This window comes from Acomys russatus, chromosome 4 (assembly GCF_903995435.1).
Source record: "Acomys russatus chromosome 4, mAcoRus1.1, whole genome shotgun sequence".
NCBI classification, from domain to species: Eukaryota; Metazoa; Chordata; class Mammalia; order Rodentia; family Muridae; genus Acomys; species Acomys russatus.
Window position 1 is genome coordinate 26384302 of NC_067140.1, and position 19276 is coordinate 26403577.

Sequence of the window (19276 nt, forward strand, 5' to 3'; positions counted from 1 at the left end):
ATGCTGCCTGGATGCCTAGGATGCCCTGTGGGAGCAGTGATGCTGCCTGGGTACCTAGGATGCCCTGTAGGAGCAGTGATGATGCCTGGGTGCCTAGGATGCCCTGTAGGAGCAGTGATGCCGGCTGGGTACCTAGGATGCCCTGTAGGAGCAGTGATGATGCCTGGGTGCCTAGGATGCCCTGTAGGATCCTGCTCATTTGCTGTCTTGGCTGAAGCTGTTCTGATCCACCTTCTGATTGTTTGCAGTCCGTAGCTGCCTTCGCGGTCTCGGCTGTGGCTTCCCAGTGGGAGAGAACTGGCAAACCCTTTAACCCGCTCTTGGGGGAGACGTATGAATTGATCAGGTAAGGAGAGTTCACTATGAATCTTTTGCAGAAGGGCTCTTGGGCGACAAGAGCACAGTTTTCTCTTCAGCACTGACTCCTCAGATCAGGACAGATGTTTGGAGTTAGGAGCTACTGTAGTGTTTAATGCTGTGGGCAAGAAGGTACTCATACCATGGAGTGTGTGTGACTGATGGATGCTGTGGGCAAGAAGGTACTCATACCATGGAGTGTGTGTGACTGATGGATGCTGTGGGCAAGAAGGTGCTCATACCATGCATCTGTGTGTGTGACTGATGGAGTAGAACTCTGGTACTCTATGAAGGACTGGCACAGAATCTTAGTGCAGTGGGCTCAAGGATGGAGGCCATGCTGTGTAGCCCACTAGTGGTATGTTTGTACCACATGCCAGAGACATGGGGAGTCACTAGTTTTCAACAAAAAAAGAAATTAGAATTAATAACTAGGACTGTACCATTTTTTGCAGCACTTTGTTTGTTTCTTGGTTTTTTGTGTTTGTTTGCTTGTTTTTGTAGCACTTTGATGAAAGAGGAATAACCCCATGCCTGTGTTGCAGGGTCTCAGGAATGCTTGGACAAGCCCCTAGAATTAGCCTCACTCTACCTAGTCTGTGCATGTTTGCTGAAATCTCTTTGAGGAGTTTCTTCTGGGTAGTATCATGCCTCTTGGCGCCCTGTAGACCATGAAGCTTCCAGGGTGGGGTAGACAGGGCAGATGGTGGCAAATGCTCATGCACATGAGCAGTGTGTACCCCTCCATTCTCACCCTTGGACCTAGCAGACCTCTGAGCCTGGACCCTGAATCCTAGTGCATATGAATGTGATGAGCCTCCAAGCAAGCGGCCTGGGAGATTGTTGCTATCTACTTTGTCAACTCTGGGTCTCCTGCAGTTATGCAGAATACAGTCTTGGACACTTCCAGCTGTATGTCACATGCCTGTTGTGTTTTTGCCTTAGTCTTTCCTGAGCCTCAGGGACTGAACTTGCACAGGTCCTAGTGGCCATTTGTGCTCTTAAGGATCATTTGTGGTCCAACCTATTCTGTGCTACAGGTGTGGCTAGCGTAGTGTTGTGCTTACACCTCAGGAGTGCAGAGAACAACACTGTAGTTCAGTGAGGAGATCTTTTCACGGGGGAAGGAAGTTATTGGAAGTATTTAGATGAGATGTCTAATTGGCTGGCATTATGGTTACAGCCATGGGGCTGCCGGCAGGAGGGCCACCACCTGCCATTCTGCTCTGTTCTCTTCTGTAGAGAGCTGTGCTGCCATGACAATCTGCCACTGCCCTGGAATCAGGGTCATCTGGTAATCTGGGGGATTCACTAAATGGAGCCTGTTGATGTTTTAGCTATGATAATGGTCTATACAGAATATGGCAGTGCTGGAAGCAGAAAACAGATGTAACCCACCGAAGACAGTTGGTATCAACATTTTAGTAGATTTTCTTGTGTGTGAGATGTTAATTGATGACTTTTACATTGTATCATAATCATTTTTCCTTAGCTAGGCATGGAGGCACATGTCTTTAATATCAGCACTCAGGAGGCAGAGGCAGGCCGATCTCTCTGAGTTCAAGGCCATCCTGGTCTATAGAGCCAGTTTCAGGACAGCCAGATCTACACAGAGAAACCCTGTCTTGAAAAACAAAAACAAATTATTATTTTATGTGTATGGATGTTTGGGCTACATGTTGATCTGTACACCATATGTGTGCCTGGCACTGGGAGAGGCCAAAAGATTATATCAAATTCCCTGAAACTGGAGTTAGGGATGGTTGTGATCTGCCATGTGAGTGCTGGGAATTGAACCTGGGTCCTCTGGAAAACATCCAGTGTTCTTAGTCACTGACCCTATCTCTCCAGCCCCACAAATGTCACTCTTAAGGATGTGGCTTTGTCTGAATTGGTTCCGTCCTTCCTTTTTTTTTTTAAACGATTTATTTATTATTAAGTACACAGTTCTGCCTGCTGTACACCTGCACACCAGAAGAGGGCACCAGATCTCATTATAGATGGTTCTGAGCCACCATGTGGTTGCTAGGAATTGAACTCAGGACCTTTGGAAAACCAGGCAGTGCTCTCTGGGCCTCCCTCCCCCTCCTCCTTCCTTTTTCTAGACATTTCTGAATGTCTAGATCATTGCTGCCCATCACGTACCAAGATTTGAGGTTCAAACCTTGCTTAGCTTTCAGGAAATTATTAAAATGTCTTGAAAAAGATAAAATAGAAGCTGAGGGATGGGGGTGCACACTTTTAGTCCTAGTACTCAAAAGGCAGGAACAGGCAGATCTCTGAGTTTGAGGCCAGGCTGGTCTACAGAGTGAGTTTCAGGACAGCCAGGGCTTCACAGAGAAGTCTTGTCTCAAAAACCAAAAAGAAAAAAAGAAATAAGATAGAGAACATTTTTGGGGGATTAAAAAAAAAAAAAAGAGCTGTATAAGTTAAGCATGGTGGCACAACCTCTAAATTCTAGCACTCAGGAGGCTTAGGCAGGAGGATTGTAAGTTCCAGGCCAGCGTGGGCTACATAGTGGGAACCTGTCTCTGCAAACAGAAAAGAAAAACAGCAGCCATATAGATGTGGGAGAATAGGAAAATAGGAATAGCCTGGACTGCTGAACAGAAGACGGGACGCTTAACCTGACTTGAGTTTAATTCAGAGGCTGAGCGCCAGGAAAACTCCCTCACACTCAGCTTGGCATGTGTTTCTCTCCAGGCTGCTTGTTGGTGTCTGTGCACTGAGCTTCCCTGACACTAAGAGGCCCACTGCACAGACCAGGCTGTGTACAGACCAGGCTGTGCACACCATCTTTCATCTCTTCATATCCCTCTTGAACAGCTAAAAATACATCTGCTTTTCTTAGACAAGTATTCATTTTGTAGATTACATACCTTGGCAGGCAACCTTTTAAAATCTAATTTTTCAACTTTCCTTCCTCTGTAATGATTGGGAATTCTGATTCCAGCTAAGTTAGTAATTATGTGGTTTAGCTTTTATAATTCTTAATGACTACAACTGTAGGTGTATTCATAGTTCCGGAACAATTAAAAACTGACATTTTTATTGAATAAGGGAGTCTGCTAAAGTCCTATTTCCTGGCCAGGAATATTTTGGGATCTAAGACACTTCATCATAGCAGTTCTGGGAGCCTGCACAGAGGTGGGCAGAGGAACACCCTTCATGGGCTTCCTGCATTAGGAGTCAGTCCTGGGAAACAGAAATGAGACTTTGCGATTGGGTACCCTGTGTCTGAGCCCCGCCTGACTGGTGGCTGTGAGTTTCAGGTGTCAGTGGGATAAGCAGCAGGACAGATGGAGGCGCCTCTCAGTAAGTTTGTGTGGCAGTGGGCAGCTGTACTCTAGAGTAATGGTGGATGGCCAGATGTGCCATCTGAGGCGTTGTGCTGGGCGTTTCTGCTGCCTATCACAGCCAGAGGCTCCTGGGCCTAGAACAGCTGCTAGGAGAGGGCGGGGCATGCCAAGTGTTTGATGGAGCTGGCAGGTGAGCTGGCAGCCTTTGTTATTGCTGTCATTAATGTTACTTTTTCTCTTTCCCTGCCATTTTCATTTTTGGACCCAGGGAAGACTTAGGGTTCAGATTTATATCTGAGCAGGTCAGTCACCACCCTCCTATTAGTGCATTTTATTCAGAAGGTCTCAACCAAGACTTCATGTTCCACGGTTCCATCTACCCAAAGCTGAAGTTCTGGGGCAAGAGTGTTGAAGCAGAGCCCCGGGGGACCATCACACTGGAGCTTCTCAAGTGAGTGACAAGAGCAAGCAAGGGCCAGAGTCCCCTGCTCTGACTGGGAGGCAGGTATGGCTTCCATGTCTCAAGGCTTCTTTTTGGGGCGATCCTGACCTTTTGTGGGCTGAAAGCCTTTCTGCCAGCAGCATTTCTTCTGGTTGGCTTCCTGGTGAGGAGAGGATGAGTTACACACCCTCTCATACACTGATTGGGACCACTCCCTCTAGCCATCAATCATTGCTTCATGACAGCCCTATAGCCAAGTGCTTAGCTTAGCGCTGTACCTCCAGGCTGCACATAAGACAGACTGGCCCTGGGTCAGCAAGAGCTTCATTCTCGGTCATAGACTCCCTCTGCCGGCCTTTTCAGAGTAGGGTGCTCTCCTTCCTTAGTCAGAGGAACCCAAAGCTCCCCTGCAGCCAAACATACCTGCTTGCTGATGGTCACACAGGCCTATGTGTTTGCAGAAATGAAGTTGAGTGCCTGGAGATGAGGGCCACTGGAGAGCCCACTTAGAGGCTGTGCAGCCCAGCTCCCATCAGAGATACTCAGCCAGAGAAAATCTCCAGCACACGCTAGAGCTTGAAACCCACTGCAGTGCCCACAGCCCAGGGTTTAGTTGCTACGGCAGGTCTCTAATAGGACCATGCTGTAGGGGAGCATATGTGTAGAATTTGATCTGCACTGGCCACTTGCCAGTCAGTTTGAGAACCTAGGGGCAGGCTGGGTGTAGTTTAACACACTTAGGCAGATGGATCTGTCTGAGTTTGAGGCCAAGCCTGGTCTACATAATGAGCTCTAGGGCAATCAAACTACATACTTAGAGAGACCTTCTCTCAACTAACAACAAGAACCTAGGGGCTGTCCCTGAACATCTTCCCATGAACACTGAGGCAGGTTCATGAGGAAGCCCCTGTGGTGAACATCCCACTGCTTAACCTGTGTCATGACAGTATTTGCTTTGGGAGTTGAGGTGGGGAGAATTGGAAAGCTAGAAATGTTTTTGAGGAAGATGCTTGGGTTCTGCCTTTTGACAGAGTCTAGATTTCCTCAGCCGTCCTGTGTCAAGACAGTTCTGCTGTTAGAGGCAGCCTCCCATGCGCAGGTCTAGGTGCCGCTGCGTTTTGTACTGTGAGATTTTTCCTTGGGGCAGAGTCATTTGAAAGGGTGAGGAGTGTGGGGTGCTGTTGACAATGGCAGCCCTCTCCTACACTCCGCACAGCCAGGCTGTGGCTCAGGCCTGTGCTTCTCTAGAGCGCCTTTCTTCTGGGCAGCTTCACAAGAGAGCTGTCTCTCTTTTGTCTTAGTTTCCTTTTATTGCTTATTAACTTGTCTTGACATTTAAGTAGAAAGCATTGTTGATGCTACAAAGGAAAAGAAAAATAAATTTCAGATGCATGCTAACTAAATAGCCTGCACTGGAAAGACTTCAAAGCACTGTTTTGCTTCCAGGCAGTTGTGGTCTGGTTTTGCCTGGTCATGCCTTCTGGGTCACCCAAGTTCTGGGCTTCATGTCCCTGACTTGTTTTTTGTGTTTTCACAGACACAATGAAGCCTACACCTGGACCAACCCCACCTGCTGTGTACACAATGTCATCCTTGGGCAGCTGTGGATCGAACAGTACGGGATAGTGGAGATCCTGAATCACAGGTGACAGGTCCCTCTGTGTACGTGGGATGGTGGTGGTTCTGAGCTGTAGGTGACAGGCTAGGATGAACCAACTGACCTGAAGGGAGCTGCCGCTGTCTGCATTCCTTCTCTCTGGACTTTTAGCCCTTTATGTCCATCCCTCAACTTGAGTCCTTCCTGTATGGGGCTCCTAGGCATTGTATCTGGCTAGATTTAGTTCTGTCTAGTGTTGAGATAATCAGGAATGCCCACGTTGATTGATTGGTTTTTATTACTGTTGTTAATATCTGTGACAATGTAAAAGGCACTAAGTAGTGTCAGTGCTGGGTAAAACTTAGAGCCGGAAGCTTAGGACTCATTGGTTTTGCTTGTTAACACTTTAGTGATAAGTGGTTTATAAATCATACAGTTCACCTGTTTTCTAAATGGGCCTGAAGGGATAGTGTAGTACATTACCCAGTTGGGCAAGTCAGTTTCAGAGCCTTTCTGTCACCGAGCAAAGGCTCCTTATGGTGCATCCATCCCTCATGGCCTCCTTTTCCTACTTTCCCCTGAAGCTTTACTAGACATTTCTCATCATGAACTAATGCCTGCATTTGTTCCCACAGAACTGGAGACAAGTGTATACTTCACTTCAAGCCATGTGGACTGTTTGGGAAGGAACTTCACAGAGTAGAAGGCTACATTCAAGACAAAAAGTAGGTCTACTCATTGGTGCTGCTGGGTGTGGTCTACCATGGCCAGTGCTGTACCAGATGTGGTTAGGCAATGATGTCTATTCACAGTGGAAACGATGCCAGTTCTCCTCCTCCTCCTCCTCCTCTTCCTCCTCCTCCTCCTCCTCCTCCTCTTCTTCTTCCTCCTCCTCCTTTTTTGGTTTTTTGAGACAGGGTTTCTCTGTAGCCCTAGCTGTGCTGGACTCGCTTTGTAGACCAGGCTGGCCCCAAACTCACAGTGATCTGCCTGCCTCTGCCGAGATGAAAGGTGTGCTCCACCACGCCTGGCCCAGCTCTTTTTTCTTTCTTTCTATTTTTTATTTTATTTTATTTTTTTAAGGTAAGTTTTGAATGTGTCTTCTGGTGATAGGAGAGTGGATGGAGCTTGTTCCCTCTGGAGGAAGAAGATAAGTGAGCCTTAAAAATAAAACATTTTTACTCAGGGATAATGTGGCTTTTCTTCCCCACATTTTTTTAAAAAAAGATTTTATTTATTATGTATACAGTGCTCAAAGGCCAGAAGAGGGCATTAGATCACATTATAGATGGTTGTGAGCCACCATGTGGTTGCTGGGAATTGAACTCAGGACCTTTGGAAGAATAACAGAACAGTCAGTGCTCTTAACATCTGAGCCATCTCTCCAGCCCCTTGCTTTGTTTTTGAGATAGTCTTGCTATGCACCATAGGCTGGCATCAGCCTTACAGTCCTGCATCCACCTCCTAAGTGCTAGGTGATAGCCCACATGGCCCGGTGTACTTCTAGTGCTGCAGTTTTACAAACAAAGCTGAGATCTCTCTCTCTCTCTCTTTTTTTTTTTAAGATTTATTTATTTTATGTATATGAGTACACTGTCTTCATGCACACCAGAAGAGGGCACCAGATCTCATTATAGATGGTTGTGAGCCACCATGTGGTTGCTGGGAATTGAACTCAGGACCTCTGGAAGAGCAGCCAGTGCTCCCAACCTCTGAGTCATCTCTCCAGCCCAAAGCTGAGATCTCTTGACCAGGAATCTCCTCCCTGTGGGCACCTATTTTACATATCAGCAAAGCACATGGGTATCCATTGTTCATGTGCCTGCATCATTCCACTCTGTAAGCCAGGGCCGTATGGAGATTTTTGTTTAGAAAATATCCAGTAGTGATTTTTCTCCCTTTGGTAAAATTATGTTCTAGATCTCAAATTTTTACTTATCGCTAGCTCCCCTTCAGTAACAATGCCAAGAGAGTCTTTGATGCGGTTGACATATAGTCTTAACTTAAAAACAATGCCTTTGTTCTCTCTGCCTGCCTCTTGGAAACCAGAAGCCCATGTGTTCAGACAACCTGTATATTAATGAGGCGTGTGCTGTAAAGGACACACATCCTATCTTGGTCATAGGTAGGTAACCAAGGGCACTAAGGCTTTTCAGAGACTGGCCTGCTCATGGTCTCATTGGCTCAAAATCAGACTGTTTCAGACCTGTTGGTTTTGCATCCTGGATCCAAGCGCACTTTTCCTTTTTTTTTTTTTTTTTTTTTTTTTTAATGTGTGCACATGTTTGTACATGTGAGTTGTATACATGTTTATGAATATGCATATGAAAAAAATAAAATAAAATAAATGGAAAAAAAAGAATATGCTTATGGAAGCCAGGAGTCGTATTGGGAATTTTCCTCTATCATTTTGTCTTTTTTTTTTTTTTTTTTTAAGACCGGGTCTCACTGAATCTGAAGATCACTGGTTTGGCTTGATCATCTGGGTAGCTGGCTCTGCGTCTGCGTCCCCAGAGCAGTGTTACTATCCAGCTTTTGTGTGTTCTGGGGATCTGAAATTGGGTCCTTGTGCTTATGCAGCAAGTTCTCACTGAACCTTCTCTTCAGCCCCAAGCATACTTTTTCCTTGGAGTTAAAGAGTTGCCTGCTAGGGGCTGGAGAGATGGCTCAGAGCACTTGGCTGCTCTTCTGGAGGATTTGGGTTCAATTCCCAGCACCCACATGGCAGCTCACCCTGTGTTGGGTCCAGTACCCTAATACAGACATACATACAGGCAAAACATAATGCATATAATATAAAAATAAAATAATTTTTAAAAAGTTGTTGCCAGGCGTGGTGGCACACATCTTTAATCTTACCACTCTTGAGGCAGAGGTAGGCGCAATCCTTTGAGTACGAGGCCAGCCTGGTCTACAAAGAGAGTCCAGGACAGCCAGGGCTCTGTGTAACAGAGAAACCCTGTCTCAAAAAACAAACAACAACAACACAACAACAAAAAAGGTTGCCTAGTAGCTGGGTGTGGAGTTCTGAGTTCACATGTACCTGCTCTGCAAGCGCCTACCCACATACATGTGTCCTCCTGGTGGCACTGTCCTGTCAAGGCAACTCTCCAAGGAGCATGTGGCCACCTTGTGCTCTTCCCAGACAGTGGCAAAAGGAAAAAATTGTCCTATCCTGAATGGGCTGTGTTCCTTTTGGCATGAGGCAGAGTCTTTGGCTGTATGTGGAGTTTTCCAGGACTGTGATTGGATGAGGAGAGCAGGTGATAACCAAAGAGAAAGCAATTCTATCATGTTTTTTTTTTTTTTTAAAGATTTATTTATTTATTTATTATGTATACAGTGTTCTGCTTGCGTGTATATCTGCATACCAGAAGAAGGCATCAGAGCTCATTATAGATGGTTGGTTGTGAGCCACCATGTGGTGGCTAGGAATTGAACTCAGAACCTCTGGAAGAGCAGACAGTGTTCTAACCGCTGAGCCATCTTTCCAGCTCCAACTCTATCATGTGATCTTGGGAGGTGTTATGGATACAGTTGATAGAAAAAGGTCTGAAAGACTTGCAGAACATGAGAATCCTGTGTATTAAAATCAAACAACGCAGGTTGTGGGGTGAGGCTCAGAGCACTTACCCGAGCCGAGGGCCTGCCACAGCTTTACACTTAAGAATGTTTGTGCTTTCCCTGCTTCCTAAGGCCCTGAGGACTGTGTAGGCTTCTGTGCCCTCATTTTCTGTTTGGCATCAGGGATAGGGTTACTTTCTCTCCAGCAGTATGAGTGGGGTTCTGAAACACAGAGTTTCTTCCTCTGTGATGTCCCAGAACATAGACAGTGTGGCAGAAGGGAGCACACAGGTCAGCACTAAGATGCTGCCCTGTAGAAGGTTGTTCTTAACTCTGTTTTAACTCCTCTACTGCAGCAGGAAGAAGCTCTTTATAATATATGGCAAGTGGACAGAATGCTTGTGGGGCATAGATCCTGCTTCATATGAGTCATTTAAGAAGCACGAGAAGAGAAGTGACCATGCCAGGAAGGCCAAGACGGTGAGTGCACATTCCAGCTGACCCTGGTGAAGTTGGGGCCTCAGCCGGGAGGCATGTATATGTGGTGGGTCGGGCAGTCTGTCCAGACGGTACTGTCTCCTGTCTAGGTTAGGGTTAGGGCAGGGGTATTTGATTATTTTGATTATGTTGTGGCTTTTTTTTTTTTTAATAAGCTGGAAGCTTATAAAGGAAAGCAAGTCTTTCCACATAGTCCTTTGTAATAAATCTCTCTTGTTTTGCCTAAGTTAGCTGAGACCTATTTAAGAAGTCAAGTGCATTTCATTTCTGTTTTTCCAGCTCTGAGTTCTCAGTAATATATTCAGCAGTCAGGAAGTACTGGCAAAGACTTTCCTCTAAGAATTTTGAATGCTGATGACTATGAGTTATTCTTAAGCAAAATTAAAATGAAAAGTGATAGTTCAAAAGAGGTCTCAGACTTTCTAGATTTAAAAAAAAAAAAAAAACCAGGATGTTCTAAACTGGAGAGATTTGCTATTTATTTAACAAAAATGTTCCACTTCATGCAGGTATGTTTTTTATGTTGTATATTTGTGTTGGACACCTTTTATGATACTTTTATTTATTTGTTTGCTTGTTCTTCAAGACAGGGTTTCTCTGTGTAGCCCTGGCTGTCTTGGAACTCACTCTGTAGACCAGGCAGCCTGGTCGGCCTCAAACTCCAAGAGCTGTCTATCTCTGCCTCCCAAGTGCTAGGATTAAAGGTGTGTGTTACCACCACCTGGTGATTATTTTATTTATTATGTTTTTTCCAAGACAGGGCTTCTCTGTGTGGCCTTGGCTGTACAGGAACTCCCTGTGTAAGACTAGAGTGGCCCTGAACTCAGAGATCCACATGCCTCTGCCTCCCAAGTGCTAGGACGAAAGTCGTGCACCAGCCACCACTGCCCATAAAAATGTATTTATTGCGTATACCATGTTCTGCTTGCGTGTATGCCTGCAGGCAAGAAGAGGACACCAGATCTCATTATAGATGGCTATTAGCCACCATATGGTTGCTGGGAATTGAACTCAGGACCTCTGGAAGAGCAGCCAGTGCTCTTACCCTCTCAGCCTTCTCTCCAGCCCAATAATTTCATTCATTCATTCATTCATTCATTCATTCATTCATTCATTTATTATGTATACAATGTTCTCTCTGCAAATACACCTGCAGGCCAGAAGAGGGCAAGAGATCACATTATAGATGGTTGTGAGCCACCATGTGGTTGCTGGGGATTGAACTCAGGACCTTTGGAAGAGCAGCCGGTGTTCTTAACCTCTGAGCCATCTTTCCAGCCCATAATTTCATTTTCTTAAAAAGGAAAATTTCACCAGTGTTGTAGTACACTCCAGGGACAAACATGGGAGGTTTGTGAGTTCCAGGGCAGCCTGCTCCACAGAGCAAGTTCCTAGCCATCCAGGAACTACACGGTGAGAATGTCTCAAAAAAGAAAGAAAGAAAGAAAAAAAAGAAAAGAAAAACTTGGGGCTGGAGAGATGGCTCATAGGTTAAGAGCACTGGCTGTTCTTCCAGAGGTCCTGAATTCAGTTCCCAGCCACCACATGGTGACTCATAATCATCTAGTATAATGAGATGTGGTGCCTTCTTCTGGCATGCAGGTAGAACATTGTATACATAATAAAGAAATAAATCTTTAAAACGGTAACTTACTGCCCAGCGTGGTGACACATGCCTTTAATCCTAGCACTTGGAAGGCAGAGGCAGTTGCATCTCTGTGAGTTCGAGGTCAGCCTGGTCTACAAAATAAGTCCAGGACAGCCAGGGCTACACACAGAGAAATTGTGTCTTGAGGAACCAAAAAAAAAAAAAGAAAAGATAATTTATTTTTATTTCATGTTCATTGGTGTTTTGCCTGCATGTATGTTTGTGTCAGGGTGTCAGAGCCCCTGGACCTGGAGTTACAGACAGCTGTGAGCTGCCATATGTGTGCTGGGAATTGAACACAGGTCTTCTGGAAGAGTAGTCAGTGCTCTTAACTGTTGAACTATCTCTCCAGCCCCAATAAATAAATCTTTTAAAAATAAAATAAAACAAAATTTCATTTAGAGTGTTCAATCTGTTGCATTTTCACCACTTTATTGCTCCCTTGTGTCATCTGTCATTGAGCAGAAAGTGCCCACCTTAGCTGTCCAGGCTCAGGCGGCTTTGCTGTTGGCAGGTAGGAGGGCTCCAAGCGTTCGTCCTTTATCCCTGGTGTTCTCCCTCCTCAGCTGCACCCTATAGCTGGCTTTAAAGGCAAAGCAGACAGCTGTCTGTTGAAATGGGATGGGCTCATGAGCTTGCTCAGGAGAACTGCTTTTGGTTGGTGAACAGACGGCACCAGGAGGCCTTCTGTCACAGATGATGTGTCATGGGTCCAGAAGGAGGGCAGGCACATGGCCAGGCATGTGTCAGGGAGGACAGTGTGTGGACCTCCTGTTCTTTCAACCTGTACTGAGGTGTCCTGTGTTTCAGGATGATGGTCCTGAGAAAGCTAACAGTGATGTGCCTGGCAATATGGCGGATGGTGTTCCTGTGGCCCAAGAGACGGTGCAAATCATCCCTGGAAGTAAGCTACTCTGGAGGATCAACAGCCGCCCCCCCAACTCGGCTCAGGTGTGTGTCACCCCTCTCTGAGGATCCATGACATGCCTACAGTCTAAGGGCCCTTACTCCCTAGAGCTACCTTGAACCTGTGCCATGATCCAGCCTGACAGTGACTTGTGCTACTGCATTGCCTAGGTGGAACCTGAGGATCATGTATGGCAGTCTACCTAGCACTGGTATCTTGATGCAGAATTCATACAGCATTGGTGCTCCCTGTTTTCCACACCTGTCCTTCTACTAAGCACACTAGTGCTTATTATGCCTTCAGAGCTCTGTCCTGACCACATCACATTAACAGAGAGCTTCATGGGGATGGAGAGATGGCTCAGCAGTTAAGAGCACTGACTGCTCTTCCAGAGGACCTGGGTTCAATTCCCATTACACACATGGCAACTCACAACTGTCTATAACTCCAGTTCCAGGGGATCTGACATGACACCCTCACATAGACGGACATGCAAGCAAAACACTAATACATATTTTTTAAAAATATTAAACATAAAAAAGAGGGTGCTAGAGAGGTGGCTCAGACATTAAGAGCACTGCCTGCTTTTCCAAAGGTCATAGTTCAATTCCCAGTGACCACATGATGGCTCACAACTATTTGTAATAAAATCTGGCACCCTCTTCTGGTGTGCAGGCATTGCATGCAGACAGAGCACTGTATACATAATAATAAATAAATGAATCTTAAAAGAGGGAGTGCTCCAGGGGCTGGAGAGATGGTGTTATTTTATAAAATGAAAATCCCAAACATTCTATTTTACCAATACTCAGGAGCCAGATGCTGGGGTGAAAACCTGCTAGCTCAGAGAGGCAGAGAAAGCACCCATCTGACCTTCTTGCTCAGCTCAGGTCCCAGAGGAAAAACCAAAAGCTAAAAGCCCAAGGCCAAAAGCTTGCTAGCTCAAAGTTCAAAAGCCTCTCTTCTTATCCACACTGTCTTAAATACCCTTCAACTCAAAGTCCCTTGTATCCTTTAATCCCTGTCAACTGGTTTCTTGTTCAACCTCATGACTTAGGGTTAATTTAACTTTATTAAATCTGTGTACAGAAAGCTCTTGGATTAAAGGTGTATGTTAAGGCTCAACCACACCAAACAAAAAAGAGGTTTTTACACTTCACAATCTCAGGATTCGCACTGGAATCAAATATCCTGCATCAAGATGGCTTAGCCTTCAGCATGATTGCTGCTTTTCCAGAGGCCCTGATTTCAGAACTCAGCACCGTGTCTGGTAGTTCACAGCTGGCTGTAACTCCAACTCCAGGATGTCTAACACCTCTTGTCTCTGAGCATACCTGTGTACACTCCTGTGCATAGGTATACACACATACATGTAATTTAAATAAATAAGTAAGATGAGCCAAGAGTGATGGCACACGCCTGTGATCCCAGCACTCAGGGAGGCAGATGCAGGTGGATCTCTGTAAGTTTGAGGGCAAATGCAGGACAGCCAAGGCTACACAGAGAAACCTTGTCTTGGAAATTAAAAAAAAAAAAAAAAAAAAGCAAAACAACAACAAAAAGGAAACAAACAAAATTTAGCCAGTTGTAGTAGTACATGCCTTTAATCACAAGGAAGAGGAGGCAAGTGGATCTTCTGGTAGTTTGAGGCTTGGTCTTAAACTGTAAGCCTACAAAATTAGTTCCTGAACAACCAGAGCTACATAGTAAGACCCTGTCTCTAAATAAATAAATAAACAATAAGTAAAGCCAGGTGGTGGTGGTGCACTTAGTCCCAGCACTCAAGAGGCACAGGCAGGTAGATCTCTTAAGCTGGAGGCCAGCCTGATCTACAGACTAAGTTCCAGGACAGCCAGGGCTACACAGAGAAACCCTGTCTCAAAAACAAAAACAAACAAAAAACAAAAACAAAAAATGAGTGGTGCACGCCTTTAATCCCAGGACTTGGGAGGCGGAGGCCAGTCTGGCCTACAAAGGGAGTCTAGGATAGCCAAGGATATACAGAGAAACCCTGTCTTGAAAAACAAAACCAAAACATTTTTAAAGGGGGGCTCCCAGGCTTGTGATATAGCTTAGGGATAGAGTGCTGTTGTGCCGGGCTTAAATGAAACCCCAATCAACACTAGGAGCTGATTTGCATGCAGACACACAAGGGTCTTGTTTATTGACTGTTCAGCTTAAGCTGGACCCACACTGTCACTGACACAGCAGATCAGGTGTGAGTCCTGAGTACAAGTAGGAAAGAACTTTTTGTGGATTGTAGTGAGCAAGAAAGCAAGTAAGTGGATTTCTAGTTTGGCAAGCATCCTATTGATTATTTCTTGAACTGATTGATATGATGAATTGATATTTATCTGGTACAAGTCCATTATCAACCCACGAATAATTAACTTTTAAAGATTAACTCTTGAGAAATCTTAGTACTTTCTTATTTTCTGGCTAGTTGGTAATTCTATATCTTTGTGGGTTTTTCTAAATCCAGAGTTCAAGAATAGGTCACCCAAATACAGAAATGAAAATGTTAGACAAAATGAAGTTACTTTGGTCCATCAGTGCCTAGCATATACAAATAAGGCTCTAAATTCTGTCCCTAGCACTATGCCAAATTGTGTGTTTGCAGGGGTAGGCAGTGACATGGCTCAGTAGGTGAGACCTGACAACTTCAGTTTGACCCTTGGAACACATGGTGGAAGGAAGGGATCAGTGCTTACAGGCTGATCTCTGATCTACATGCATGTGCGTGCACACACATAATGGCACATGCACAACCACGAATAAATAAGTATAAAGAGAACAAAGTGGCTCAGTTACCTTGACTATGTTGCCTTATTCGTTTGCTTTTATTGCTGAGATAAAACTAATGTGGAAGGAGAGGCTTACACTTCCAGGTAACAGCTTATTACTGAGGAAAGACTAGGCAGAAACTGATGCAGAGTCAATGGAGGATGCTGCTCACTGTTTTTCGAGACAGGGTTTCTCCTGTAGTCCTGGCTGTCCTGGATTGGCTTTATAGACCAGGCTGGCCTTGAACTCACAGCAATCCGCCTGCCTCTGCCTCCCCAATGCTGGCATTAAAGGTGAGCGCCACCACACCCGGCTCTAAATTGTTTTTAGAAGAATAAAACCTATGCATAGTTCAAGGAAATTCTTTTTAAGATTAATTCTTGTTCCTTTTTGGTTCAGTGTATTGGTCTAGTCCCACATGCCTACCAGGGTTTGGTGGATCTGGGGTAGTAGAAATGGCCTGGCAAGGCAGAATGCACACTCACAGGCACCACTACCTATTGAGGGTACTGGACACGGTGGTTCCAGGGCACGGTTCTAAAGAAAGTCAGGTATGAGCTCTGCCCACCTGAGGACCGTGTTGGAGAGCCAGACACACACTCCATAACACTCTTCTCAGGTGCTGTGGCAGTCAAGCTCAGGGATCCTGACAGATCTGCCGTTGTTTTTACCGACATAGTCACTTAAGCAGGGGTGAATTTTACATTCCTTGTAGCCCTTAGAGCCACAGCCTCATAGATGATGGCAAGAAAGAGAAGGCCAATAGGAAGAGCAGAGGCGTCAAGGCCTGGGAAGGCTGTAAAGCAAGCTGAGCGGTGCCATGTGCGCAGCAAACGGCAGTTCTGCCTCAGGTGTACTCAACTGTAGATCCCTCTCAGGCACTCAACACATACTGACTGAGCAGACGGACACCTCAGAAGTCAGGGTAAGGTCTTTGCTGAATAGGACACAATTGCCCTTCTATTGAGCAGGTGACACATGACTGGCAGTGGTTTAGGGCACCCATGGATTATCTTCCTGAAGCCATCTCCCAACAGTGCTTCTGGGTTTCTCCTGCAGATGTACAACTTTACCAGCTTCACTGTGAGTCTCAATGAGTTGGAGTCAGGCATGGAGAAGACCCTGCCACCCACAGACTGCCGCCTCCGCCCTGACATCCGCGGCATGGAGAATGGCAATATGGGTAAGTGCTGGGCCCTCGCCAGAGGCTGTGTGGGTGAGTTTGGGGTTCTCTGAAAGAAGGATGCCTAGACCCTTCATCCAGGCTAATAGTGTGCTGCCCTCCAAGGACAGTGCTTTACAGGGCAGTGAAACGTGGTAAACAAATTAACTTCCAGCTTGCCACAGACCAGTCCTTTGTAAAATGTTAAAGTTAAATTAAGGATGAATGAGCCAGGTGTGGTGACACAGACCCATTATATTCCAGCAGTGAGAGACTGAGGCAAGAGGGTCGATATAAGCTCCGGCCAGTCTCGGATGCATAGTGAGTTCCAGGGTAGACTGGAGGCCACCTGTGAGACCATGTGTCAAAACAGCAACAGTTTTTAAAAAATGAACAAAATACAAACTGCAAAACTTTATTGTTTAATTCAGTGGGTGTTAAAGTTGCATTTCCAAAGCTGGAGAAGTGGCTCAGAGGTGGAGCGCTTGCATTCAGGGCTGACTTCACGTGTGCAGAGTCACTGCAGGACATCTCGTTCTACCCAGGACCAGGCAGCCACTCCCAGTGAGCCTGCTCAGGTTCTCAGGGTGCTTTGTGCTTCCTGCCTGCTGAGCTAGACCAAAGACCAGCAAAGCTCTTTGCTAGGGATGCCTATGCTTGGGGCAGAGAGACAGGCCTGAACGTCTGGAGGTTACTCTCCACTCTGACCCATGCTGGGCAGGTGGTGCTCCTCCCTCAGAATTCACCCCCTGCCACAGTTTGTCCTGCAAGGTGAGGGTTCAGTAGGTCTGTCTTTTATAGCAAATAGATTTGGGGTTCTGTGAGCTCACTGTTCCAGATACTTGCTTTCCCACTTGGCCATTAAGCTACCCAGCACATCACAGACCACACTTGGAGTTATGCTGTAGTCCAGTGTGATGCCTCCCTCTCTGCTTGTCCTGGGGAAGGGCCTTCTTCACACATCCAGCGGGAGCCAAAGTTCATGCCTCACACTTTGTAGTCAAAGTGGAACAGGTTCTCTAGGGGTCAAGATGGAGTCTGACATCTCAGACATAACAGAAGCTTCAAGTGTTTGCTTGTATCTAGATCTGGCCAGCCAGGAGAAGGAGCGGCTAGAGGAAAAACAGAGAGAAGCCAGAAAAGAGCGTGCCAAAGAGGAAGCAGAGTGGCGGACCAGGTGAGTTGGAACAGGCAGTTAGGAGGCCACAATCACATCATAGGTAGTACCAGCGTATACCCTCTTTGCTGTCCTGCCCTTGGCTAAGTAGGAGCAATCTGGGGGTTGCTACTATGGTGCTGTGTGACTCAACCATGTATGTTGGGGTGTCTGGTTAACACCTACCTTGCTTAAAACCATTTGCTGGAAGTTGACTGTTACAGAAGACAGGTCACCTCAGCCTTGCTGTCCTTTTTCACAGCATATTTGACCCAAAATGGTTTTTTCAAATATGGCTAGTTTAAAGACAAATACAGCCTGAACCCAGCTGTTCACTTAAACAATTGGTGAGGGCTTTGATGTTGCCCTCACATGTGTACATGATGGTAAAGCGATGCACGCACAGGTTCCCTACCCCCATGTTCTGTGGTGCCAGGCTGGCAGCCCTGAGGTGGGGTGTCTTTAATCCCAGCACTCGGGAGGCAGAGGCAGGTGGATCCCTGTGAGTTCAAGACCAGCCTGGTCTACAATGCCAGTCCAGAACAGCCAAGGCTACACAGAGAAACCCTGTTTTGAAAAACTAAGATGGGCTTCACTGTTATGCAGTCTTGAACTCAAGCAGCTCCCAGTCCCAGGCTGCAGAGTAGCTGAGAGAGCAGGTTTGTGTGTCGCTGAGCCTGCTAGGCTCCATTCCTTGTGGTGTTTATCTCTAGGTCATATTAACAACCAGTTTGAATGATAGAGGGCAGGGTTTCTGTTTGTTTACTGCTTTTGTTTTGTTTTGTTTTGTTTTTAGAGTCAGGATTCTCTGTACAGCCGTGGCTGGCAACTCACTCTGCAGACCAGGCTGGCCTCAAACTCAAAGATCTACCTGCCTCTGTACACACCCCCCACCCTACCCCTACCCACGATATGAATCCAGGTGTGCCACAATGGGGGTATAGGTGTGTGTTACCACTGCCTGGCAGGGCTGAAGTTTTGTTTTAAAGATTTTTTATTACATATACAATGTTCTGCCTACAAGTACATCTACACACCAGAAGAGGGCACCAGAGCTCATTATAGATGGTTAATTGTGAGCCACCATGTGGTTGCTGGGAATTGAACTCAGGACCTTTGGAAGAGCAGTCAGTGCTCTTAACCTCTGAGCCATCTCTCCAGCCCCCAGGGCTGAAATTTTAAAACAAGTTTTTCTTCTGTCTTTGTTCCACCCTCATCCCTTTTGTGCTGCGATGAAAATGGAAGCCAGAGCCTTGTGTGTGTGGCAGACACTCCACCCCTGTGCCACTGTGCCAGTCTTTGAGCCAATTATTGGTGCATGGGCTTCTGATTTAGTACAGTGCCCTTAGTGTCCATGTTTTTGGAATTTGTCTTTGTTCTAGAGAAAAATTTGAAAATAATGTTCTTTCATTGTTCTTCTAAAGCATTAAATACATAAACAAGTGAGTGGCTTGCATCTCCAGTTCCAGCATTCTGGAAGCTGAGACACGAGGGTCTTGAGTTTGAGGCCAACCTGGGTTCCTGGCAAGCCTGAACTGTATAATGAGCCGCTGTCTCTAAAAGAAGTAACTAAAAATGGATAATCCAAGTCGGACATGGTGGCACATGCCTGTGATTCCAGCGTTTGGAGGCAGAGGCAGGTGATATCTCTGAGTTCGAGGCCAGCCTGGTTTACAGAGCGAGTTCCAGGACAGCCAAGGCTACACAAAGATGCCCTGTCTCACCAAACAAACAAAACAAAACAAAACTACTTTTTTTTTTTGTTTTGAGACAAGGTCTCTCTGTGTTAGCCTTGGACTTGCTGGCCTGAACTGACAGCAATCCCTGCCTCTGCCTCCTGAGTGCTAGGATTAAAGGTGTGC

At 46.0% G+C, this 19276-nt stretch overlaps 1 protein-coding gene and 1 long non-coding RNA gene across 4 annotated transcripts in view; one reads left to right on the forward strand and one right to left on the reverse strand.

Moving 5' to 3' along the window:
* The window catches only part of Osbpl2 (oxysterol binding protein like 2), a 36425-nt gene that overhangs the window by 15927 nt on the left and 1222 nt on the right, over nt 1–19276 (forward strand). For all 3 annotated transcript variants that reach the window (XM_051143943.1, XM_051143942.1, XM_051143944.1), the window contains exons 6-13: nt 249–346; nt 3925–4107; nt 5636–5743; nt 6331–6420; nt 9616–9739; nt 12216–12356; nt 16156–16279; nt 17345–17435. In XM_051143943.1, the coding sequence (XP_050999900.1) occupies nt 249–346; nt 3925–4107; nt 5636–5743; nt 6331–6420; nt 9616–9739; nt 12216–12356; nt 16156–16279; nt 17345–17435 (959 nt within the window). The remainder of the gene's footprint in view (nt 1–248; nt 347–3924; nt 4108–5635; nt 5744–6330; nt 6421–9615; nt 9740–12215; nt 12357–16155; nt 16280–17344; nt 17436–19276) is intronic.
* Nucleotides 6908–18568, reverse strand: LOC127187797 (uncharacterized). Its single transcript, XR_007830504.1, has 2 exons — nt 18529–18568; nt 6908–7028 (listed from the first exon to the last, which is right to left on the reverse strand). It is a non-coding gene; the product is annotated as an uncharacterized LOC127187797 (long non-coding RNA).